The sequence below is a fragment of the Meriones unguiculatus genome, assembly GCF_030254825.1.
Source record: "Meriones unguiculatus strain TT.TT164.6M chromosome 13 unlocalized genomic scaffold, Bangor_MerUng_6.1 Chr13_unordered_Scaffold_37, whole genome shotgun sequence".
NCBI classification, from domain to species: Eukaryota; Metazoa; Chordata; class Mammalia; order Rodentia; family Muridae; genus Meriones; species Meriones unguiculatus.
The window spans coordinates 4,974,367-4,999,819 of record NW_026843647.1 but is presented as its reverse complement, the minus strand read 5'-3'; the positions used below and the strand labels follow the sequence as shown (position 1 = coordinate 4,999,819).

Below are 25,453 nucleotides of genomic sequence, written 5' to 3'. Positions count from 1 at the left end.
CAACCAGAGAACTCCTTCAGCTGATAAACACCTTCAGCAAAGTGGCAGGATACAAAATCAACTCAAAAAAATCAGAAGCCCTCCTATATACCAAAGACAAAAAGGCTGAGAAAGAAATTAGGGAAACAACACCCTTCACAATAGCCACTAATAACATAAAGTACCTTGGTGTGACCCTAACCAAGCAAGTGAAAGACCTGTTTGAGAAAAACTTCAAGTCTCTGAAGAAAGAAATCGAAGAAGATATCAGAAGATGGAAAGATCTCCCGTGCTCATGGATTGGTAGGATTAACATTGTGAAAATGGCCATACTGCCAAAAGCAATCTACAGATTCAATGCAATTCCCATCAAAATACCATCTCAATTCTTTACAGACCTTGAAAAAAACATTCTCAGCTTCATATGGAGAAACAAAAAACCCAGAATCTCCAAAACGATCCTGTACAACAACAGATCATCTGGAGGTATCTCCATTCCTGATCTCAAGCTGTACTACAGGGCAACAGTAATAAAAACTGCATGGTACTGGCATAGAAACAGAAAGGAGGATCAATGGAACCACATAGAAGACCCAGAAATAAATCCACACACCTATGAAAACTCGATATTCGACAAAGAAGCCAATTCCATTCAATGGAAAAAAGACAGCATCTTCAACAAATGGTGCTGGACCAACTGGATGTCTACATGCAGAAAAATGAAAATAGATCTATATTTATCACCCTGCACAAAACTAAAGTCAAAGTGGATCAAGGACCTCAACATAAAACCAGATACCCTAAATCAATTGGAAAAAAAAAAGTGGGGAACAGCCTAGAACTCATTGGCACAGGAGACAGCTTCCTGAACAGAACACCAACAGCACAGGCTCTAAGAGCAACAATCAATAAATGGGACCTCATGAAACTGAAAAGTTTCTGTAAAGCAAAGGAGACCGTCATCAAAACAAAATGACCACCTACAGATTGGGAAAGAATCTTCACCAACCCTTTATCTGACAGTGGACTAATATCCAGTATATACAAAGAACTAAAGAAGCTGAAAAGCAGCAATCCAAGTAATCCAATTAAAAAATGGGGAACAGAGCTAAACAGAGAATTCTCGACAGAGGAATATCGAATGGCAGAAAAACACTTAAAGAAATGCTCATCCTCATTAGCCATCAGGGAAATGCAAATCAAAACGACCCTGAGATATCACCTTACACACATCAGAATGGCCAAGATGAAAAACTCACGCGATAACACATGCTGGAGAGGTTGTGGAGAAAGGGGAACCCTCCTCCACTGCTGGTGGGAATGTAAACTGGTACAACCACTTTGGAAAGCTATCTGGCGCTTTCTAAGACAAATAGGAATAGTGCTTCCTCCAGACTCAGCTATACCACTGCTAGGTATATACCCAAAGTTTGTTCAAGTACACAAAAAGGACACTTGCTCAACCATGTTTATAGCAGCTCTATTTGCAATAGCCAGAACCTGGAAACAACCCAGATGTCCATCAATGGTGGAATGGGTACAGAAATTGTGGTATTTTTATACAATGGAATACTACTCAGCAATCAAAAAGGAGGAAATCATGAAATTTGTAGGCAAATGGTGGAATCTAGAAAAGATCATCCTGAGTGAGATATCCCAGGAGCAGAAAGACAGAAAGACACACACGATAGATGCATATATACTCACGTACATATATATATATATATGTGTGTGTGTGTGTGTGTGTGTGTGTGTGTGTGAGTATATACTAGACCTATAAGATACTATAAACACACTAATATCTGTACACCTAAAGACAATAAACAAGAAAGAGGACCCAGGGTAAGATGATCAATCTTCACTTAGAAAGACAAAAGGGATGGACATTGGAAGTAGGAGAGAACAAGTAACAGGACAGGAGGCTACTGCAGAGAGCCTCTGAAAGACTCTACCTAGCAATGTATTAAAGCAGATACTAAGACTCATAACCAAACCTTTGGCAGAGTGCAAGGAATAATATGAAAGAAGGAGGAGTTAGTATGACCTAAGAGGCCGGGAGCTCCACAAGGACCAAATATGTCTGGGCACAGGGATCTTCTATAAGACTGTTTCTCCAATCAAGGGCTGTGTATGGATATAACCTAGAACACCTGCTCAGATGTAGCCCATGATAGCTCCGTATCCAAGTGGGTACCCTTATAAAGGGAACAAGGATTATTTCTGACAGGAACTCAATGACTGGCTCTTTGACCTTCCCCCTACGAGGGAGGAGCAGCCTTTCTAGGCTACAGAGGAGCATATTGCAGCCAGGCCTGAAGATACCTGGTAAGCTAGGATCAGACTGAAGGGGAAGAAGACCTTCCCTATCAGTGGACTTGGAAGGGGGAAGGGAGGAAATGAGGGAGGGAGGGTAGAATTGGGAGGGAAAGATGGAGGGGGCTATGGCTGGGACACAAAATATAAAAAAAATCATCTCTTCAAAAAACATACAAGGGAAATAAATCAACAGAATATGGTTCTTACCCTAATTGATGTGTGAGTTGAAATGAATTGTTGGACTTCCCTGGACCTCCATAAAATTTCTCATAAAAAATTTTTGAGACATGTTTCTCTGTGCAGCCTTGGCTATCTTGGGTCACTTTGTAGAACAGGCTGGCCTCAAACTCAGAAATATCTGCCTGCCTCTGCCTCCCTGAGTCCTGGGGTTAAAGGCATGCACCACCATGCCTGACTAAAAATCAATTTTTTAAAGATATGAAAAATAAAATGTAGTAGAATTTCTTACATGAGAAAACTGGGAAACAACAAAAATGTAACAGTAGGTTTATATGTTAAAACATGTAGGCATCTGGAGAGGACAGGAGCTCCACGAGGACCAAATATATCTGTACACAGGGGTCTTTTATGAGACTGTATCTCTAACCAAGTGTTTTATAACCTAAAACACTTGCTCGGATGTAACTCATGGTAGCTCAGTATCCAAGTGGGTACCATAGTAAGGGGAACAGGGACTATTTCTGACATGAGCTCAATGGCTGGCTCTTTGACCTCCCCTCCCATCCTCCAAGGGAGGAGCAGCCTTGCTAGGCCACAGAGGATGACTTTGCAGCTAGGGCCAGATGGAAGGGGAGGGGGACCTCCCCTATCGATGGACTTGGAAAGGGGCAGGGAGGAGAGGAAGGAGGGAGGGTGGGATTGGGAGGGAATGAGGGAGCGGGCTACAGCTGGGATACAAAGTTAATAAACTGTAACTAATATTTGCTTCTGTAAAGCAAAGGACACTGTCATCAAAACAAAGCAACTGCCTACAGATTGGTAAAGAATCTTCACAAACCCTTTATCTGACAGAGGACTCATACCCAGTACATATAAAGAACTAAAGAAGCTGAAAAGCAACAAACCAAGTAATCCACTTAAAAAATGGGGAAAAAGAGCTAAACAGAGAACTCTCTGTAGAGGAATATCGAATGGCAGAGAAGCATTTAAAGAAATGCTCAACATCATTAGCCATTAGAGAAATGCAAATCAAAACAACCCTGAGATTTCACCTTATACCTATCAAAATGGCCAAGATCAAAAACTCAAGTGACAACACATGCTGGAGAGGTTGTGGAGAAAGGGTAACCCTTCTCCACTGCTGGTGGGAATGTAAACTTGTACAACCACTCTGGAAATCAATCTGGCGCTTTCTCAGACAACTAGGAATAGCGCTTCCTCAAGATCCAGCCATACATATGCTCCTAGGCATATATCCAAAAGAGGCTCAAGTACACAAAAAGGACATTTGCTCAACCATGTTTGTAGCAGCTTTATTTGTAATAGCCAGAAGCTGGAAACAGCCCAGATGCCCCTTAACTGAAGAATGGATGCAGAAATGGTGGTACATCTATACAATGGAGTATTACTTAGCAATGAAAAATAAGGAAATCATGAAATTTTCAGGTAAATGGTGGGACCTGGAAAGGATCATCCTGAGTGAGTTGTCCCAGAAGCAAAAAGACACACATGGTATATACTCACTCATATAAACATACAACATAGGATAAACCCACTAAAATCAGAACATCTAAACAAACTAAGCAAAAGAGAAGACCCTAACTAAAACGGTCAATCCCCATCCTGAAAGGCAAAGAGGATGGACATCAGAAGAAGAAGAAAACAGGAAACAACCTAGGAACCTGCCACAGAGGGCCTCTGAAAACCTCTGCCTTGCAGAATATCAAAGCAGATGCTGCTGAGCCTGATGGCCAACTGATGGGCAGAGTGAATGGAATTTTATGTAAGAAGTGGGAAATAGTAAGAGCTGGAGAGGACAGGAACTCCACAAGGAGAGCAACAGAACAAGAAAATTTGAATACAGGGAACTTCCCAGAGACTCATTCTCTAACCAAGGACTATTCATGGAGATAACCTAGAACCCCTGCACAGATGTAGCCCATGGCAGTTTAGTGTCCAAGTGGGTTACATAGTGATGGGAAGAGGGACTGCCTCTGACATAAGCTGATTGGCCTGCTCCAGGGGAAGCAGCCTTACCCGGCCACAGAAGACAATGCAGCCATTCCTGATGTGATATGATAGACTAAGATCAGAAGGAAGGAGAGGAGGACCTCCCCTCTCAGTGGACTTGGGGAGGAGCATGCATGCAGAAAGGGGAGGAAGGGCTGGATCTGGAGGGGAGGAGGGAGGGACTTATGGGGGGATACAAAATGAATAAAGTATAATTAATAATAATAATAATAATAATAATAATAATAAAGAAATAGTTAAGACTATAATATAAGTATAAGCACCTCTCATCTCAAGAAACAAAAATGTTGCTTATGTTTATTAATTACTATCCATTTATAAATAGGAGTGAAAATTTTGAAGGTTTCCAACTTTGTTGACTAGTTTTATGTCATCTAGACAGAAGCTAGAGTCATTTGAGGGGATGGAACCTCAATTTAGAAAATGCTCCCATCGGACTGTACTGTGGGCAAGCCTGTGGTCCAATTTCTTATTAGTGACTGATGTGAGAGAGACCAGCCCATTGTAGGCAATGCTGCCTCTAGGTAGGTTGTCCTGGCTGCTATGAGAAAGAAGGATGAGCAATTCTGTAAGCAGCATTTTTCCATCGCCTCTGGATTAGTTCCTGCCCCTGGATTCTTGCCTTGAATTTCTGTGCTGACTTTCCTGGATAATGAGTATTAGCTGTAAGATGAAATAAATTCTTTCTTCCCCATCAAAAAAAAAAAAAAGAAGGGAGTTAGTAGGATGGGGAAAGGATAGGAGCTCCACAAGGACCAAATATATCTGGGCACAGGGTCTTTTCTGAGACTGACATTCAACCAAGGACCATATATGGCTATAACCTAGAACCTCTGCTCAGATGTAGCTTGTGGTAGCTCAGTAACCAATTGGTTTCCCATAGTGAGGGGAACAAGGACTATTTATAACAGGAACTCTATGACTGGGTCTTTGACCTCCCCACCCCCCAAGGGAGGAGCAGTCATGTTAGGCCACAGAGGAGGTCTTCGCAGCCAGTCCTGAAGATACCTGATAAAACAGGATTGGATGAATGGGGAGGAGGTCCCCCCTATCAGTGGACTTGGAAAGGGGCATGGTGGAGATGAGGGAGGGAGGGTGGGATTGGGGGGGAATGAGAGAGCGGGACATGGCTGGGATACAGAGTTAATAAAATGTAACTGATAAGAAAAAAAATAAAATTATAAAAAAACAAATAAAATTTAATTTTAAAAAACCTGTAGGCACAAAATGATACATTTTACAATCCCACTTCCACTTTCTATGTGTAGAAAGCATTTTAAGGAGGGCTGTTGAGAAGCATGTGTAGGAATACCTACCTGTAATCCAGTACTCAGGAGGTAGAGACAGGAAGATCGGGAGTTCAAGGCCAGCATTGACACATAACAAGTTAGTGTCCAAAAATAAGAGAGAGCTGCTATCAAGGATTCAAGAAAGGGCATGAGCCAGACAGGGTGGTGCACACTTGTAATCCTAGCATTCAGGAAGCAGAAGCAGGCAGATAGTTGTGAATTTGAGGCCAGTCTGCTCTACAAAGTGAGTCCAGGACAGCCAAGGCTACACAAACAATGTCTTGAAAAACAAAAATATTATAAAATGAATATATTATATATAACATAATCCATAATATATTATTTAAAATAATGTACATATATATACATATATATTATAAAACAGAAGTATTACACAGATTGGTAATGACAATTTGCCTTAAACTGACAAATGTGTTCAATTCAGCTCTTCACACCCACTCAAGGATTCCATTCTTAAAAATATGTGCCTGTGTATTAGATGTATTTGTCTATGTGTCTATAATGTATATGTCTATGATGTATTAAAGTGTCTAAAATGTATAGACTAAAATACTAATAATGATTATGAACAATGAAGGTCTCAGGCCCTCTGAGGCACACGGTTCCAGCTGCATGTCCGTCTGACTGTCCCCCGGCCTCTGGCCAGCAGCTGCTCCCTGCACAGCGTGAGGGTGCTGAGTCTTTGTCCTGGCACAGCAAGCCGGCGTGCAGATGGGGGGAGCCTGGATAGCATCTGCAAAACGCTTTTTTTTTTCTCTTTCTTTCCGCTTTCTTTAAGGCTATGTGTTGACTCCCACATAGGAGAACTTACTAAACTGCTGATACTACTTCCACCACTCTCGGGGACCACGAGTGACTAACAGCAGGGGGCGCTAGGGACCCACTTATGGATTCTAGGGCCCAGTGAGGACTTGGGATCCAAGCAGAGGGTTTTCTAGAGATGTGCGAACATTTTGTCGGATTTACCTGAGAAGCTTTTTAATACCTGCAGCTGTAACATAAACTCTACTTACATTTAGGTTATGCCTTAGCTTAGGTTCTATGAGGAACCCCATAAAATTGGGAGTATTTTGTGCAACCTAGCAGACCCAGTCTGGCCTAACTACTGGGGCTCACCCTACCAACCTTGTCTGGCTGCCACACAAGCTGGTGAACTCCCACCCAGGACACTCGTTTTGCGCACCCAGATGGACAACAGAGCTCATGACAGAAACATAACTCAAGCATAAGTCTCTATTTCTCGTGGAACTTATTTTTTGTGCTCAGGGACATCTATGTCTCTTTGATGCACTTAAAAGACCTGCTACTTTCTAGGACCGTGGTATAACTGATGTCCTGAGATGAATGGAGAAGGACTCAAAATCCCCATCAATTAAATCATAACAGAAACCATGATGAGTCTCAAGACAAGATAAGAAAGATGCACTGTTGTCCCTATCAAGAGGAAGAAAATGTCATCGGGAACTCCTTATGAGAAAGAGAGGGAAATTGTCAGCTAGCTTCACATTGAGTGACAATACCATATTTAGAACTGCCTGAATAAAGTCGCCATTAGAATAGATTGACTAAAGTGCTCTGCCATTCTCCAAGACCTGTGTCATCCATACAGAGAAACATTGGATTACAGTTCATGTGACAGAAATGACACCTAGGGCTGCTGAGTTGGCTCGCCAAGGAAAAGAGCTTGCAAAGTGTGGTGACCCAATTTTGAGCCCTAGAACCCACATAAAGCTAGGAGGCCAAAAGTTGTCCTTCAGCCTCCGCCTGTGAGCCAGTGTACACATACACATGCACACATAGACACATACACAACAAATATTTTTTTACAAAAATAACCTCTGCATCTTCAAGTCTTTGATGATGGCAAAGTCTGTGGATTTTCCCAAAACCACAGCTTTCCTTCTGACTTACTATGTTGGAGAAAAGGGAAGACTTGGGGTGGGATCTTTTAGATAATCTTTTTCACCATGGCACTTACTACACAGGCATGGCTGGAGCTCCTGTGGGAACTGAGCCTGTAACGTCCAACTATATATCCTGAAAGGGAAAACACAAGAGCCAGAGCTCCATTGGACTCACCAGGCATGGACTTGGGTCCTAACCACCTGAGTGCACAGTGGCATTCTGGGACCTTGGAAATCAGCACAAGAGGGTTTGACCTCTCATGAACAGAGATGTTGGCTTGCACCCACACTGCAGTTCTATCTTCCCAAAGCATGAAGTAAGACTTCAGCACTTCCAGGCCAACCCAAACCAAGACCACCCTTCCCTAGATGCATGAACAGAGAATGAATCAGCATTGAGAAAGTTTATTGGTTTAATTTTTCCAAGATCATATATTTTAAGTAAATAGATTATAAGAGGTATAATGTCTTTTCTTCTTCCACTAACAGTAATCAGGCGCTCTCCACCTTACACACATATACAAACACACACACACAGAGAACCAAACCATGTTATACCTGGCTGAGACTTTCACATCTTAAAATAGGGGATGGTAACAACATAATTTCCTTTAAAATGCCTTTAATACAATATATAACAAACAAAAAATCTCTCTATGTATTTGAAGTTACAAAAAAGCCCATCTCTTGGCAGCAACAATCTTAAATATGATAGTGACCTCTGGCTGTACAACAAGCATTTCACTTTTCCTTACTGGGTTTTGGAACCCAGTTCAATTAGTAATGAGGCTTATTAAGCCCTTTGAGAAACCAATTTATGAGCAGGCAAGGCAGTGGCTCAGACCCCTACCCCGAAGAGTAACAGTCTGTACTTCTCAGCTTGTGGAGTGAGCCTGGCTTGATCTTGGGTTCCTCTGCCTCCCCCAGTGGCAGCCAGGCAAATCTCTGCAGGTTTGTCTCAATATGCCCTGGTGTGAAGCAGACACTAGTGGGACGCTCGCTGAACTGTTCATTGCTGCCACCCGTCCCCGGAGGCTGCTGTTGCCTGTGTCTGCTCTTGGGAGGACACCACAGTCTGGGCCTGGAGGACCTCTGGCAGGGAACGCCGGCGCCGGCGGCCATAGCCTTGAGGGCTGATCTTGTTTTGGGGGGCCACAGCATCTTTACTTTTGTCTGTCAACTGGTAGATCCGTTGGGCCAATTTCTGCAGTATGCACGTCCCTAAGCGGCATGGAGAGCTAGGAGAGCCAGGGTTCATCATAGGGCGGTAGTGTTTGAATCCAATATGGGCTATGCTGGGAGTGCTGTGAAGAAAGGACTCTTGAAACTTCACCAACCAGAGCTTTGTTCCTAACCACCTGGGACCAGGGCCATGGAGAACCTGAGGGACCTGGGACCTGCTCCCTCCCCTGGAGCTGCAGTCCTGCCTGGACAATCCTCCTGGGGCCAGAGTAGTAGAGAGGGCACATCCTTTGTAGAGGGCATAGTTACCTGGCTTGTGGGGATTTCGATGTGCTCTCCTTGTCCTGGAGCGGAACAAGAGTCGAGTTAAGAACTATCTCCTCACCAGTGAGTCCCGAGGAATTGGTGCTGGATGCCTGCAGTTCCCTCTTGCCACTACTTAGCGCCCACTTATTCTGCCTAGAAAACACAAGCAGATGTGTTTGGTTGTGTTCAAGTGATGCCCAGGCCAGCTCCCATCTCCACTTTCTTCTAACCCCTTCAAACCATCCCTCAGTGTTCCCTGACTGCCATGTATTAGGACTGAAGAAAGCACTGCCCCAAACTCACTGCGAGGACGCATCTGACTGTGCAGTGTCCACACCTAGGAAGGCAAGTGAACCCAGGAATATCAGGATGATGGAAACCAGCTTCATTCTGTGCAGATGCTCAGATACCCTGGAAAGGAGCAAGAAGCCGAGGGTGAGCAACAGGGCCAGCTGCACAGCCCCAGAGGGTCACGAAGGGCGTAGGCAGGAAGGGAAGCAGATTGGTGGCACTCTACCCGGTTCTGCTGCTTATCTCTCCCTGACACCGAGACGCATCCAGAGGCTTTTGCGCTGGCCAGGTGGGTGACAAGCAAAGCAAAGGAAACCGGAGAACCAGGTTTCCCGAGGTCTCCAATTCAACTCCTAGGATCATTGCCCAAGGTGGAGAGGGATCTCAGGAGAGAAACAGCTGGGTATATGAGTTAGACCTGGGACATGAGGTGTGCTCTACAGTGGATCCCCCAAAGTAGAATGCATTTGTCCAGTTCTGCAAGTTTTGGGCCTTTGGAAAAGCCACACTCCCTGCCCCTACACCCTGGAGACCAGTTGTCCCTACCTGCTGAAGGAGTGAGTAGTCAAGAACTTGGAGAAAGTCTGAGATGTCCTTCTGACTCTGGCAAATCCCCAAAGTCCAAGGCTGACTGCTATGAGAAGCTAGGAGAGGTAATGCTGGAACTCTTCTGCCTGGTGTCGCCAAGAAACCACTGAACAGCAAGAGCCAGCTCCAGCATTTTAAACACTCAGGGGAGGGTCTGCTATGACCTGGAGCCCTCCCTTTTCTCTGGCTTCTAAGATCAGACCTGCCCAGGAACTTGCCTGTGGGTATAGGGCTAAGCGTAGAGGTCACTTGTGGACAGGCACCTCAGAGATCAGTTCTGGGAGATTAGGCTGGTGCAGGACTTATGCTGCCTTAATTTCCTGGCTTAGGGTTCAGGCATTAAGAAGGAAAGATGAGCCAGAACAACTTGGGTATGGGGGATTCTTTTCCAAGAATGACTACAACCCAGGTGTTGGTCTGAGCTTTCAGAATAGAGCTGCAAGAACCAGAGACTGGCAGGACACCTGGCTAACCTGGACATTAGACTTGGGGAGCTGTTGACTCAAACAGGCTGTGCCCCTGCATGCTTAGCACCTAGATGAGACTCTAGCCCCACCTCTGCCTGCAGAGTACACCTGGAAGGGTCCAGTCCCCCTGACAGCATCTGAGACTGAAGGGTTTCTCGATGGGCTGGCTAGCAAAATTTTGTAGTAAGGGCAAAGCTGGAAACAGCTGAGATGAAAATTGAGGTTTGGAGAGGGTAGTTATCTGAAAATTGAGAACTCACAGTTCTTGGAAATACAGGACTAGCCAAAATTAGGAAGTGAGATAGTTTTGTTTTCCTCATAATACTATTATGCCTTATAAGTCTGTAACCTGAGAGTTGGCCTGACTGCCTTCATTAGCAAGTGTGCTAATTGTTGTCTCTTTAGATCGTTACACACACTTCTGAACGGGGATTCTCATGTATAAAAGTGAAGTTCAGAGAGGGGAAGTATACTGCCTAGTCACACAAAAGGTGGAAAGCTATAGAGCCCAAACTCGAAAGACGGGTGTGGCAGCTTAAATTTTTCTGGCAGGGGTCACCATTCTTATCAAGGGTGAAGAGGAAAATCCCAGCCCCCTCCCAGAGGTATGTGCTAATTCATGACAAATCAGTTCAAATCGGTTTGCCTCTGGTTTGTAATATTAAAGGATCCTTGAGTTCACTTTCCTCCCTTCTAGGGCCAAATTGGGAAACAAGACATAGCTCCACAGGCAAGTCTCCTGGAAGGTCACTGAAGCTAAAGATATGATCTACCACAGCTGCTAGTCTCAGGTCCTAGAAATCTGGACACAGATAAGTTATGTCTCCTTCTTAGTGTCACCAGCAGATCTCCAAGATTCCTACCTGATCTGAGACCACGCTCAAAGGCAGCTCAAAGCAAGGTCTGGGTTGAGCATTGCTGGATCAGCTCAATTACCACTCTCCAGACTGAACCATGGACATTGCAACTAGGGGGGGGGGGAAATGGCTGCACTGAGGTTACTTATTCCAGGGAATCTTCCTAGAAGAGGAGATCTGAGTTCCACCTGGGGCAGAGGACAGATTCCAGGTTCTGCTTCTGGTAGGGGCCTTAGATACGGATATTGAAAGGATTGTAGCTTGGTGTACTGGCCTGCGTTAGGACCTTCTGGGCCCTAGGACAGTCACCACAGCAGCCCCAGCCAGGTGCTGTTTGTCTGCACCATAGAGCACTGGTAGATCAGAGAGCTGCCAGGTTCCCAGGAACCTCAGGTAATCACCACAGTTTTTTTCTGGTTTCTGTCCCTTTATTCCCCCTTTCTCTCACTTCATCCCTGGATTGTCTGTCAATGCAGCTGGTGTCAGTGTTTCTGAGGATGCAACCTACCTGTTGCTAACTTACAGCTGGGCCAGGGCGACCTCAGATTTTACTTTCATTTCCTGACCCAGTCTGCCCAAGTCAAGGGCATCCAGGTGTTGGCCCACAGCCAGGGCACATCTCATGAGCTGAACTCCTCTCCAGCCTCTACCATTCTTGAGGGCTCTGTGTGCAGAAAATCCTGCAGGGCTGTATCTCCTTGACTCCTTGCTTCCTCTCTAAGGAAAGTCTGTGACCTGAGGTTAGCTCTAGTGTGGAACCATGATTGCCAAATATGCTCTTATTTGAAATGTATTGTGGTTATTTCTATTATTATTATTTGGATAGGGTCCCCTGTAACCCATCCTGGCCTGAAACTAAACAGCTATAAGATGACTTTGAATCCCTGATCCTTCTGTTCTACCTCTTATCAACTGAGCTACACTGCCAATCCCTCAAACTTCTTTTTTTTTGAGCCGTAGGTGGCCTCAACAAGGAAGTGAACCGAACCCAAATGGGGAAGGCTTGGTTCTACTGAGCTCCTAGGTCTGTGCCAGTGTATTATCACTGTGCCAAGTATACCCACCTGAGCACATTGGCATGTGCCTTATTAGGCTGGGTGCTCTTCCCTGCACTGGTACCTAAGAGACTGTCACCTGATAATCAAGCTTATTGTCTTTTTAGGCAAGGTCCCAGGCTGGCAGCTAGAAAAATTTTGTTGGAAAATCTTAGAAAGCACGCGTATGATTGTGGTTTGGGTGGGTGAGGAAACACTGTGAAACTGTTCCCCAAAGTGCTAAAGGACATAAGAGGGGGTGGAGAGAATAGATGAGGAATTCAACATGTCTGGGTAACTACCCATCCCCCCAGGAAATGAAGTGCCTTACTTAATCAATGGTGCAAGAGAAAAAAAAATAGCTAGGATGCATTTTGGGTTCAAAGTCTAGAAATGAGGCAGAAAGGGTACTTTTGGCTGTGCTTTCACAGAATTGCATCAACTCAAGTGCAATGTTTGTAAATTCACACTGAGCAAGGAAAGAAGGGAAAGGAAGAAGAGAGGAGAGGAATATAAGGGAGGGGAGGAGAAGGAAATAACATGTTTAAAATTTTCCTGGCAAGATAATTGAAAGGAAAAAAATTACTGCTTAATAAAGATCCACTTTTTGTGCATGTGCCCAAGAATTCTTAAGTTGTGTTTATGTGTACATCTTTTCATCATATTTACAAACATGTATGTGTGTGTGTGCTCTAAAAGCTTCCTGAATAATGGTGTTTCAATATCTTCTTCTCATTAAAACTGAACTATTTGAAGGTTTTGCTTGTTTTGAATATGTGATTTTATTTTCTTAGTTAACACTGTATACACAGTCTCTTACACCAGGGTAATAATACTTGGGTCTAGAGAAAAGTAACAAAAAAACAATAAACAGTACTAATAATGTTAGTGACTAAAGTGAAAGTAACTGAGTGCATTGTACAATGATCTCTTTTCAGACAGGACATTTTATGATGAATTTTTTTCTTTCATGAGGCACAAAATGCCTGTTAAGCTTAGGGCTTGTTTACAACATCCTCTTGAAAACAAGGTTCAAGATGTATCCTGAAGTTGAAACATCAAATAATTTACAGGAGGACACAATCAGCTTTGCAGATAGGGTCTCCTAGGCATAAGTATGGCAGGATGCAAAGCACAGGACATTTTCTGCGGATCTGACCTCTCATAAAACCTAATGAGAATATAGATTATTCCCAGAAAATGAACATGTACATAAAAGCAACTATGTATAAAGCTGGTATACAGTGAATGTCAAGTGAGGGACCAGGTTAAAAACCATACAATGGAAAAAAGAGCATCTTCAACAAATGATGTGGGTCTAACTGGATGTCTATATGTAGAAAAATAAAAATAGATCCATACTTATCACGCTGCACAAAAGTAAAACCCAAGTGGATCAAAGACTTTAATATAAAAACAGACACAAACTAAACCTGGAAGAATAAAAAGTGGGGAAGAGCCTTGAACTCATTGGCACAGGAGACAACTTCCTGAACAGAACACCAACAGCACAGGCTCTAAGATCTACAATCAATAAATGGGACCTCATGAAACTGAAAAGATTCTGTAATGCAACAAACTGTCTTCAGTAAAAACGACAGCCTACAAATTAGGAAAAGATCTTCACCAACCCTATATCTGACAGAGGGCTAATATCCAAAATATATAAAGAACTTAAGAAGTTAAAGAGCAACAAATCAAGGAATCCAATTTAAAAATGGGCTACAGAGCTAAACAGAGAATTCTCAATAGAAGAACATTGAGTGGGAGAGAAACACTTAAAAGAAATGCTCAACATCCTTAGTCATCAGGGAAATGCAAATCAAAATGACCCTGAGATTTCACCTTACACCCATCAGAATGGCTTTGATCAAAATCTCAAGTGACGACATATGCTGGAGAGGATGTGGGGAAAAAGGAACCCATTCCACTGCTGGTGGGAATGTAAACTTGTATAACCACTTTGGAAATGAATCTGGGACTTTCTCAGACAATTAGGAATAACGCTTCCTCAAGATCCAGCTATACCACTCGTAGGCATATATCCAAAAGATGCTCAAGAATTCAACAAGGACATTTGCTCAAGCAGCTTTATTTATAATAGCCAGAAGCTATTATAAGGGACAACCCAGATGTCCCTCAGTTAAGGAATGGATACATAAATTGTGGTACATTTACACAATGGAATACTACTCAACAATTAAAAACAAGGAAATCATGAGCAGCACCGTTGCTGTATCTGTAATTTCTATCTTGTTTGGAAGGCAGAGACAGAAAGACTGTTAACCTGTTTATTTAAGGCAGAGCATCTGCATAAAGAAAAGCAATGCTTTGCTTCTCCTGTTCCTTTTCTTTCTCCTCCCCTTCCCCCTCCTTCTTTACCTCATATATGTAAAACAAATGTTCTACCTCTGAGCTGTTTTCCTAGTTTCTGCACAAAACAGGCAGATACAGATAGTTTTTGCATATGATAATGGCAGACGCTAAACCTTACTAAAGCTTAAAGAAAGTAACTTGTTATGAGATAAATGAAAGAGAACACAGAGAAGGCAACAGACATAGAGGAGGCTGTCCTTCTAACAGCAGTAACAGAACAAGATAAAAAGACTTTAGGAGAAGTTTATTACAGATGGCACAATGGCTGGTATTAACAAATAAAATGCTACATGTCCTCATCCTCTAGGTGGGAATTCTGTATTACTATAAGATTATGAAGACTTTGTTAAAGGCATTTACTACTTAAAAGGTTATTTGTCCTTCCAAAGAAAGTTACTGTTTGTGAATTATGTACCAAATACTGTGCTAAGTCCTGAACACACAAAAATGATTCATGCACTTCATTCTTTCTCTAGAATCTTACAGTCTTGTGTGGTAATCCACCATAAACAAACCCATAGACCAGGCATAGAAATGCATACATCACTATAAATTACACTATGAAACCTAAAGAAAAGCAAGAGGGACCTAACACACCAGAAGGAATAAAGAATACATGTATTCAAAGGCCCAGATGTGAAAATATTTTAGTTCAGTAGGGGAAATGAGAGAAGGTGAATTTGTTTGGAATATACTATGGAAGAAGAAGGGAACAGCAACAACAATAATAATAATAATAATAAAGATTAAAGAGGAAGCCAGAGGGGCTGAAGAGATAGCTGAGTGATGAAAAACCCTTTCTGTGGGGCTGGAAAGAATGGCTTAGAAGTTAAGAGCACTGACCTCTTTTCTAGAAGTCATGAGATCAATTCCCAGCAACCACATGGTGACTCAAAACCATCTATAATGAAATCTGGCCCTCTTCTGGTGTGCCGGTGTACAAGCAAACACAACATTGTACACATAATAAAATTTAAAACAAAAGAAAACATTCTCTGCTTTTTTGTTTTGCAAACTTCCTAGCATGTCCATGGTGGTTGATAATCTTCTGTAGCTCCTGTTTCAGGGAATTTGATGCCAAATGACCTCCTGGGATATAAGGCACACATGTGGTACAATTATATAAATGCAATTAAAATACTCTTATCACTCATCCATGCAAAAGATAAAAATATCTTCCTCAAAAAATAAAAGAGGTCAGTGGGCATAGTGGCACACATCAGATCTTGTGAGTTCGAGGCCATCCTGGTCTACAGAATGAGTCCAGTCCAGGCAAAGCTACACAGGGAAACCCTGTCTTGAAAAAGCAAAACAAAACACAACAAAACAAAAACAAACATAAAAGATCATAAAGCAAATGTGGTTACACATGCCTATAATTGGAGCATTAGGAAGGTCAGGAATGAAGGTCAATCTGGACTATTGGAAACTCTGTCTCAAAAACAAAACAGCAGCAACAACAACAAAACAGCACAATAATCTGAGTGCCTGGGAGGCTTTTGGACATTGAAATTTTTTTTAACTTATTTCCTGGCTACATAGGAAGCTATTGAGGAGTGTAGTTGTTTGAATGATATGTTTGAAAATATGGTCCCCATTTGGTGGAACTGTTTTGGAAAAATTAAAAAGTGTGATCTTGTTGAAGAGGTGTGTTACTGTGGGTGGGCTTTGAGGTTTAAAATCCCACATTATTCTCAGTTAGGTCTTTGCCTCATACTTATATATCAGGATGAAGGCTCTCAGCCACTGTTCTCTCTGGTTCTCTGCCTGCCATTCCTGTCTGCCACCATGGTCCCTGCCATGATGGTCATGGACTTATCCTCTGAAACCCTAGGTACCTAATCAACTGTTTCTTCTATAAGCTGTCTTGGTCATGATATCTTAGCACAGTGATAGAAAATTAGCTAAGACAAGGGGTTTGAAAACAGGAGAGAAATGCTTTGATGTACATTTATCTCAAAGATATTTTTGTCCTGTAAAATTAACAGTAAGAATTAAGGAATTTCAAGCCTCAGAGTGCCCCAACCCAGAAGGCCTAGCCCTCTCAGGTGGGGAGGGGAAGAGGCTTTGGTGAGGCGCAGCGCAGGCGCAGTGCACGCCTCCATTGTCTGACTTAAACGCCGTTGCTATGGCTAGAGACGCTAAAGGGAAAACGCTGGGCTCTCCTGGGCCTGGTGGGCGGTGGCGGCGAGGGCTGGTGGACCGGAACCCGCTTCCCTGGCACGATGGCGGCGGTCATGGCTCAGCTAGTGGACTACTTCATCGTGGTGGGCTGAGACCAGGAGAAGCCAGGTAAGGGTGTTGAGCGCGTGCCTCCTGGGCTCCGCCTCCGCCCCGGGCTCCGCCTCCCTCCTCCCCCGGGCTCCGCCTTCACCTCCCAGGGCTCCGCCTTCCTCAGCTTCCAGGCCCCTCCCCGTCTCCACTCCGAGCTCCGCCTCCGCCTCCACTAGGCTCCGCCTTCCTCATCTTCCGGGCTCCTCCTCCGTCCCCGCCCCGGGCTCCGCCTCCGCCCCCTCGGGCTCTGTCCCTGCCCTGGGCTCCTCCTCCTCCTCCTCCGCCTCTGGGCTCGGCCTCCGCCCCTAGCAGCCATCCATTGGGCTAGGTGGTGCTGGGCCTGGCGTCCCGGCCGGGAGGTGGGGAGGAGAGACGGTTGGGTTCCGCGGTGGAGGAGCGGCGGGTCTATCGGGTGTCAGTGGTTGAGTCTGGCTGGCTGTGTGCGTGTGTGAGGGACCCGCAGGAAGGCGGTTGTGGAGCAAGGCCAGGGCTGTGCAGTTGGGGGCTGGTGGGCTGGCCGGGTCAGAAGAGCCTGCCCGAGTTCCTCCATGAGCTTCTGTGGAGGCTGTTGCTACCTGGAGCCACGCCCTCGGGCCGCCTGGGTTGGGACAGCAGGAGCACAGTGTGTGGAGTTCCTAGGGATACACTTGTGCCCTGAATCCTGAGGAAGAATGATGCGGGGACCAGTCCTCCTGGAAAGTAAGAGCAGAGAGTCCGGTGCTGCCTCCCCGCTGCTCTGGAGCTCGTGGGGTGGGGAGCTTACACATCTGGGCTGAAAGAAATCAGGGTACTTGGAAAGGCTACAGGATCCATGCACATTTCTAGGAACATTATTTTTTCAGGATGTATATGCCAGCATTCCAGAATGAAATGATTCTTCTTAAGTAAAGACAGCCAGACTCTTGGGTAAAGAGAGCCAGTGCTCTCTCTCACTGGGCTTTCATGAGTTTTGATTGTTCCCTTTATTTGTCCGAGAATTCTTCATAAGGAATAGTTTGGCAGATACACTGCTGTTTATACTTTAATGGACTTGCACAACCAGGAGTATACACGGTTCACGCAGGCTTATTTTCTTATTTTTATCTCTTTGTGTTGTTATGTATAGATAACCAGGACATAATAACAAAGTTACTGTAGAGTTGGGAAAGCTCTTTTATTTCAGGGTAATTCCAGTTTTACACTTGCAAGGAATTTTAGCTACCAGCCTGCATCCCCTTGTCTCTGGAGGTGCTTAGGTTGTGTTTTGCTGATTGTTAGTCGTTGGTAGCACTAGAGTACCAATGTTTATTATTTATTCATTCCTAAGAATTTGTTTCAGAGAAGGGATTCTTCCCAGTTTTTTCTCACTACTGCCTAATTGAGGTCACTTAAAAAACCGCTTGCAGGTCGATGAGATGGCTCAAGAGATAAAAGCTCTTGTTGGGCAAGCCTGAAGACCTGAGTTCAATCCCTGAATTTATGAAAAGGTGGAAGGCAAGAAGTGATTGCACAGAGTTGTCTTCTAACCTTCCTATGTGTTCCCTAGTATGCATGCTTCACCAGCATCATGAACACACACACACACACAAAGACGACATTGGGCTGTATTTAGAGAATATTATTGCTGCTCCAAAATGTCATGTCATTTCACTTGTCAGTTTCTTACAGACATAATCTTACCCAGACTGCTAGTGTGGAGATTCAGTTTTGTTTTTAATCTTGTTCAGCTTTCAGTTACATTGTTCTTTCCCCTACAATAATTTTATTTAGGTTTTTTTTTTTTTTTTTGAGACAAATTCTCTCTACAGAACCCTGGATGGCTGTTCTGGGATTCCTTATGTAGTACAGGCTGGTCTTGAACCTACAGAGACCCGCCTTCCTCTTCCTCCCAATTGCTTGGGTTAAAGACCATGCCCAGTTTCCCCCACAACAATTTTAAAACAATAACAAACTTGAAAAAAGTTCCAAGTATGGTACACAGTTAAGTGCTGTTTTACTTTGGACATTTTGAGAGGAAGCTGTTGACCTTATGCCCTGTCACTCTGAATGGTTTAGTGTCAATTTTATGCAAACAAGAATATTGTCCTACATAATGACAGTGCAGTTATCAAAATAGGAAATTCATGCTGACATAATATTCCATTTAATGTGGGTTTTATTGACTATGTTATTACTCACAAAAATGTCAAAAGAAGCTGGTATATTTAAGTGTTTCATTTTTTTTATCTCTTTAGTCTCTTTCAGTATGGAACAGTTCCCTCAACTTTTTCATGATCTTGTCACTTTGATGACTATAGGTCAGTTATATTTTTTCTTCATTAATTTATTTATTTGTTCATTTTACAGTCCACTCACAGCCCTACTCCCTCATCTCTTGCCAGTCCCAAACTCCCAAACACTTTCCCTGTACTTCCCCCAACCAACCCACCCAGGCACATCAAGTTATATCAGGATTAAGTACCTCCTCTTTCACTGCAGCAAGACAAGGCAGCCCTGGATAAGAATATGGGATCCAAAGGGAGGCAACAGAGTCCAAGTCAGAGACAGCTCCTGCTGTAGTTGCTAGGGGACTGACTTGAGGACAAGCAACCCATCAGTTTCATATGTATAAGAGGCTGAGGGCTAGGCCAGGCATGTTCGTTTGTTGCTGGTTCAGTTTGTATGAGGCCCCATAGTCCCAGGTGAAGCTGACTATGTAGGTTTTTTTATGGTCTCCTACCTCTCCAATCCTTCCTGTAACTCTTCCACAAGATTCCCAGAGTTCTGCCTAATGTTTGTTTGACTGTGGGTCTGTGCAACTGTTTCCATTATTTCCTGGATGAAGCCTCTCAGATGACAGTTATGCTGGTCTCCTGTCTACAAGCATAGCAAAGATATGATTAAATGACGAAGGCCCAGGCTTTGGGGTACACCATTGCTTAGGGGTGAAAGAAGAGGAGCAGCAAATGCATTTTGTGAACTTGGAAGAGATATTCAGCTCTCCCTAATAGATATTATTTTTCTTGTAGGTGATATGAGCCATAATTTTTGTCTAGTTACATGGCTGTATAGAAGAGATTGTTTTCAAATTAAAACGAATTTTTTACATTTCTTTTTTCCTACTTTTTTGTGGGGGAGAGAAGGAGTCATCAAGACATGGACTCTGGGTGTGTAGTCCAGGCTGTTCTGGAACTCTTCCTCAGATTCACAGAGATCCACCTGCCTATGCCTCAAAAGCACTGGAATTAAAGGCTTGCACCACTTGATAAGCAGTCAGTACTCTTAATCACTGAGTCAACTCCAGTGCTTTTTAAATTTTTAACAGATATAATCATGTGACTATGTTTACATTAGTTGAATATAAATAGAATGATGAATACAATGTTTCAAAAGTGTTCTAAGGGGATAATGGTGTTTATTCCCTCCTAGCCTTTCTTTAGCTGAGACTGGAGATTGGCTGGGAGGTGGTGGCTCATCTTTAATCCCAGAATTTGGGAGGCAAGGCAGAAGCATTTGGATCTCTGCATTAACAGCCATCCTGGTCTATAGATCTAGTTCCAGGACAGCAGAGAAACCTACACAGAGAAACCCAATCCAAGCAATCAAGCAAGAAATGGACTGGAGATGTAGCAGCAATCTTGGGTAGGAGTAACAGAGCAAACAGCTAGAAAGATCCTGGATAACTAATGACTGACAGTAGGGTTGCCATAGCAGGTCTAGATAGCTGCTTTGTGTTTTGTTTTTCTTTGTTTTTAACATGATAAATAATAACATTATATGTTTAAAGCACTATAAATCTGAGTTTTCAGTTTCATGCTGGCAAAACAGGTACAAGGTGACAGGATGGGTTATCAGGATCCAGGGACATAGATAGTGAAGGAATGTTTTTCAGCGTCATGTGTAAACAATTGAGGGCACCATTGAGAGAAGCAGTTATTGAAGAACTTTGTGGTTGAATGTACAGATGATCTACTTATATGCATTGTACAGATAAGGAGGAGACTGTAAAGTCTCCCCCCTTCCTGTGGCCTCCCATTTTTACTTGTGAGTATTTAACTCCATCATTGAATAGCAAATCATGAACTGCAAGTTTACTCTAATGAATGATGTACTCTTTTGAGAATTTATACATTTTTTTTCAGTTTTTGGTTGTTGTTGTTGTTTGTTTGTTTGTTTTCCCAAGATAGGGTTTCTCCATGTAACCCTGACTATCCTGGAACTTCCTCTGTAAATCAAGAATGTTCTCAAACTCAGAGATCTGCCTGTCTCTACCTCCTGAGCACTGCTGGGATTAAAGGTGTGTGCCATCACTGCTTGGCATAAAGGATCATTTTTAACTCTAACTTTCCTTATTTGATTGTTGTTTTTACTAACCAAATTGCAGAATATTGGTAGAAGAAATGATAAGAATTGAGGTTAGCTGATTAAAAACCCCCCATGTGAGAAATCTCATTGTGATAGGTATGAATATATGTTTGGAAAACTTTGAATGCGTTTTATTAAAACTTAAAAAGACCAGCTCCATGTACTAGTGTGGTCTGGCTTTTTACTTTCCTTTCTTCCTTCCCTTCCTTCCTTCTTCTTTCTTTGATCTTTATAGCTTGGCTATCCTGGACTCATTTTGTAGACCAGGATGTCCTGGAAATAAAAAAGATCCACCTGCCTCTGCCTCCCTGAGTTGCTGGAATTGTAGGCTTGCGCCAAGATGCCCAACTTCAAATCTTTATTTTTTAAAGGACTCAAAAACATTGTATGAGTAGTTAATAATGCTTGATATGTCAGCCTCACCTGGGGCCTTTCTGTCCTTCTAAGCAGTCAAGATTACACACTCTGGTTTTTCTAGAATTCTTGCCTTATTGTTCTTTTATTTTCACCATGTACCTTTAACAGTTTAAAAGAATTAGGTATTCATAATCTTTGGAGATGAATATAAATTTCAAGGTGATTTTTTTACATTACTGTTTATTATTATCATTTATTACAATTTATTCCAATTGTACTGTGGTTGTGCCCCTCCCTCATCTCCATCTGCTCACATCCTCCTTCCCTCTTCTGCGCCTAAGCCCCTCCCCTAGCCCACTGATAGGCAAGATCCTACTCCCCTTCTATTTGACCCTAGCCTATCATGATGTTTTATACAAGTCTCCCTCCTATTGTTGCACACATATTATTACAGTTATATAACCATCTATCTCACATCTATAATCTGTCTATCTATCATCTTTGTCATATATCTATTACACACACATATTGTTGTGAAAATCTGTTATTTCTTCCAAAGAAACATGGTTCAAAAATTGTTTAAAAACTATGTTTTAAATCAAAAGTAATCCAATCAAAAATGGGGACAGAGCTACACATAGAATTTTCAGTAGAGGAATATCTCAGAGAAACACTTAAAAATGCTCAATGCCCTTAGTTATCAGAGAGATGCAAATCAAAATGACCCTGAGATTTCACCTTACACCCATCAGAATGGCAAAAGCTCAAAAGACTATTCAGGCTTGTGGTCACCCTCAGCTACAGACCAGGATTATGGGCAGCCAGGGTATATGAGATCCCACCTCAAGAAAGAAAAAAACAAAACAAAACAGTGAACTACTGTGCAGTGATGAACAGAGAAAGTGGCAGAAGATTTGATGGACTTGGCAGTAGGGTTAGCAGGAACTGCAGCAGGTCGATGGGCACAGCAGCTTGGCAGGCACAGTGAGGGGTCTTAGGCACAGTAGTAGTCTCCAGTGCAGGGCAAGCTCATGCTGTGTCCACCTGTCCATCTCTCTGTCTGTCATTCTCAGTTTTTAAGTAGCTTTATTTTATTTATCTGTGTGCATGTGGGTATACATGCCTGGCAAGGGCCAGGAGAGGGTAGGAGATGCCCAAGAGCTAGACGTCGTTGTGATCCACCTGATACAGATTCTGGGAGCCTAATGCAGTCCTCTGCAAGAGCAGCATGTGTCTTAACTACTGATCTATATCTTCAGTCCAGTTCTCTGGGTTTTGATGGGACAAGCAGTTGGAAACATGAAGCCCAGGTTGGTCTGGAACTCATCATCCTCCCTCAGCTTCTTGTCCTCCAATTACAAGCCTGCACCTTCATGCCTGCCAGTCTTTTTCTTGAATGGTTTCAGGTCCACATTTTGTGTTCCAGGCCACAGACTGCAGATAACAGTGAACCTGACTTTAGCCCTGTGTCCCTGAGGGTGTACAGACAGTGTTTCCCCTGTTGTTAGAGTGAGGCTAGGGTAGACCTACCACCCTGCTAGAGCTTTAAGAATCATGCTGGGACTCCTTTTAAAAATTTGTCCTTCATCAGGGCCTTTCCCCTTAACAAAAGGAAAAGCGAATAATTAATTACTGTTTTGTCTAGGGCTGATCTCGTGGATCCCAGGCTTCTGTAGATCTGAGGTTGGAGCTCTATGCCCCAGTACCCAAGTGGTAATCAGTAGCATGTGAGTGCAGCAGTCATGCATGCAAAAGGAAGCTAGATCCTGGAGCCTGTGGGAACCCAGAAACTTTTCCTGAACTGGGTGTCCTGAGTATGGAACTAATGTTTTCCCCACCGTATGGTTTCCTCCCAACAGGGTGACCCAGTCTGTCCTGTTTTGGGGTCCACAGTTCAGTCTAGGATGTTGAGTAGAGCATGCAGGAGCAGGTAAGTGGCTCTATGCTGGTGACTGGGCATTTGAAGGAACCCAAAAACTTTTCCTGAGAACCTTTTGGGGGAGTGTGGTGGAATTCCATTGGTTGCAATGAGGTTGGACTTGATGTTTCCTTCACCTTGGGGTTTCCTCCCAACAGGGAAACCTGGTCCCTGGTGATTTGGTGCCAACAGTTCTGTGTGGGACAGTGATTTGGGAATAGAAGGAACTCTCTGGGCTGAGTACCTTGTAGAGCCCAGACCTTTTTCAGGGATTTTCTGGGTGACCTGAAGTCAGTCCTGATTGCTTCTTACTCCATGGGGTTTTCTCTAGACTGGAAAACCCAATCTCTGGTGGGGCCCACAGTACAGTCTGGGATAGTGACCAGAACACACAGTCATGTGGCTCTGACCTGGTGACCTATTGCCTGCAGGGAACCGGGAATTCTTCTATGGTTTACCTGGGTAACCTGAGAATGGACCCGATTACTTCCCACTCCGTGGGGTTTGTTCCTAACTTGGAAACACAATTGCTGTTGTTTGAGGGCCCAGATATTAGTCTATTGCTTGCTGTGTAGTCACTGCTGTACTGCTCTGCAGATACTGTCCTCTTGGTACCACCATCTTTGATTCTCCTTTTTTATTAAATATTTTTTAAATTTTTCTTTTCTTTTTTATTTTATTTTATTAATTACAGTTTATTCACTTTGTATCCCAGATCTAGCTCCTCCAGCATCCCCTCTCAATCTCACCCTCCTCCCTCTTGTTCTTCTATGTCTGTTCCCCAGTCCAATGATAAGGGAGGACTTCCTCCCCTTCCATCTGACTATAGTCAATCAGGTCTCATCAGGACTGGCTTCTTTGTCTTTCTCTGTGAACAGGCAGGATTGTTCTCTGCTCAGGTGGAGCTGATCCAAGAACTATCCCATGAGTTCATGTCAGAGATGGTCCCTAGTCCTATTATTGGGGTACCCTCTTGGATACAGAGCTGTCTTTGACTATTTCTGTGCAGGGGTTCTAATTTATCTCCATTCATGGTCCTTGTTTGGAGTATCAGTCTCAGAAAAGACCCCTGTGCCCAGACCTTTTGATTCTGTTGTTCTCCTTGTGGAGTTCCTGTTCCCTCCAGATATTTCTATCTCCCCTTTCTGTCATAACATTCCCTGCACTCTGCAAAATATTTGGCTCTGAATCTCAGCATATGTTTTGATACCCTACTGGGTAGAGTCTTTCAGAGGACCTCTGATAGGCTCCTGTTATTTTCTCAGACAATTAGGAATAGTGCTACCTAAGATCCAGCTATACCACTCCTAGGCATATATCCAAAAATGCTCAGGTATACAACTAGGATATTTGCTCAACCATGTTCATAGCAGCTTTACTTGTAATAGCCAGAAGCTGGAAACAAGCCAGATGTCCCTCAGTTGAGGAATGGATACAGAAATTGCAGTACATTTACACAATGGAATACTACTCAGCAATTAAAAACAAAGAAATCATGAAATTTGGTGGCAAATGGTGGGATCTAGAAATGATCATCTTGAGTAAGGTATCTCAGAAGCAGAAAGACACACATGGTACATACTCACATATAAGTGGATATGAGACCTATAATATAGGATGATCATACTAGAATCTGTAGACCTAGGGAAGCTAATCAAGAAGGAAGACTGTAGTAAGATGCTTAATATTTTCTTTCTTTATATCTTTTTTTTTTTTTTTTTTTTTTTTTTTTTTTTTTTTAGCAAGGGCAGTTACCCAGA

The 25,453-nt window shown here is 43.2% G+C and overlaps 2 protein-coding genes across 2 annotated transcripts in view; one reads left to right on the top strand and one right to left on the bottom strand.

Annotated features, from left to right (window-relative positions):
* Window positions 1-25,453, top strand: part of LOC132650957 (zinc finger protein 431-like) — a gene marked incomplete at its 3' end in the record, with an annotated part of 255,891 nt that overhangs the window by 113,928 nt on the left and 116,510 nt on the right. The window lies entirely within an intron of this gene.
* On the bottom strand, window positions 8,730-9,597 carry LOC132650931 (pro-adrenomedullin-like). The gene is made up of 4 exons (XM_060376253.1): window positions 9,512-9,597; window positions 9,406-9,421; window positions 9,212-9,357; window positions 8,730-9,024 (listed from the first exon to the last, which is right to left on the bottom strand). The coding sequence occupies exons 1-4, from the start codon at window positions 9,595-9,597 to the stop codon at window positions 8,730-8,732; spliced, it is 543 nt and encodes a 180-aa protein (XP_060232236.1).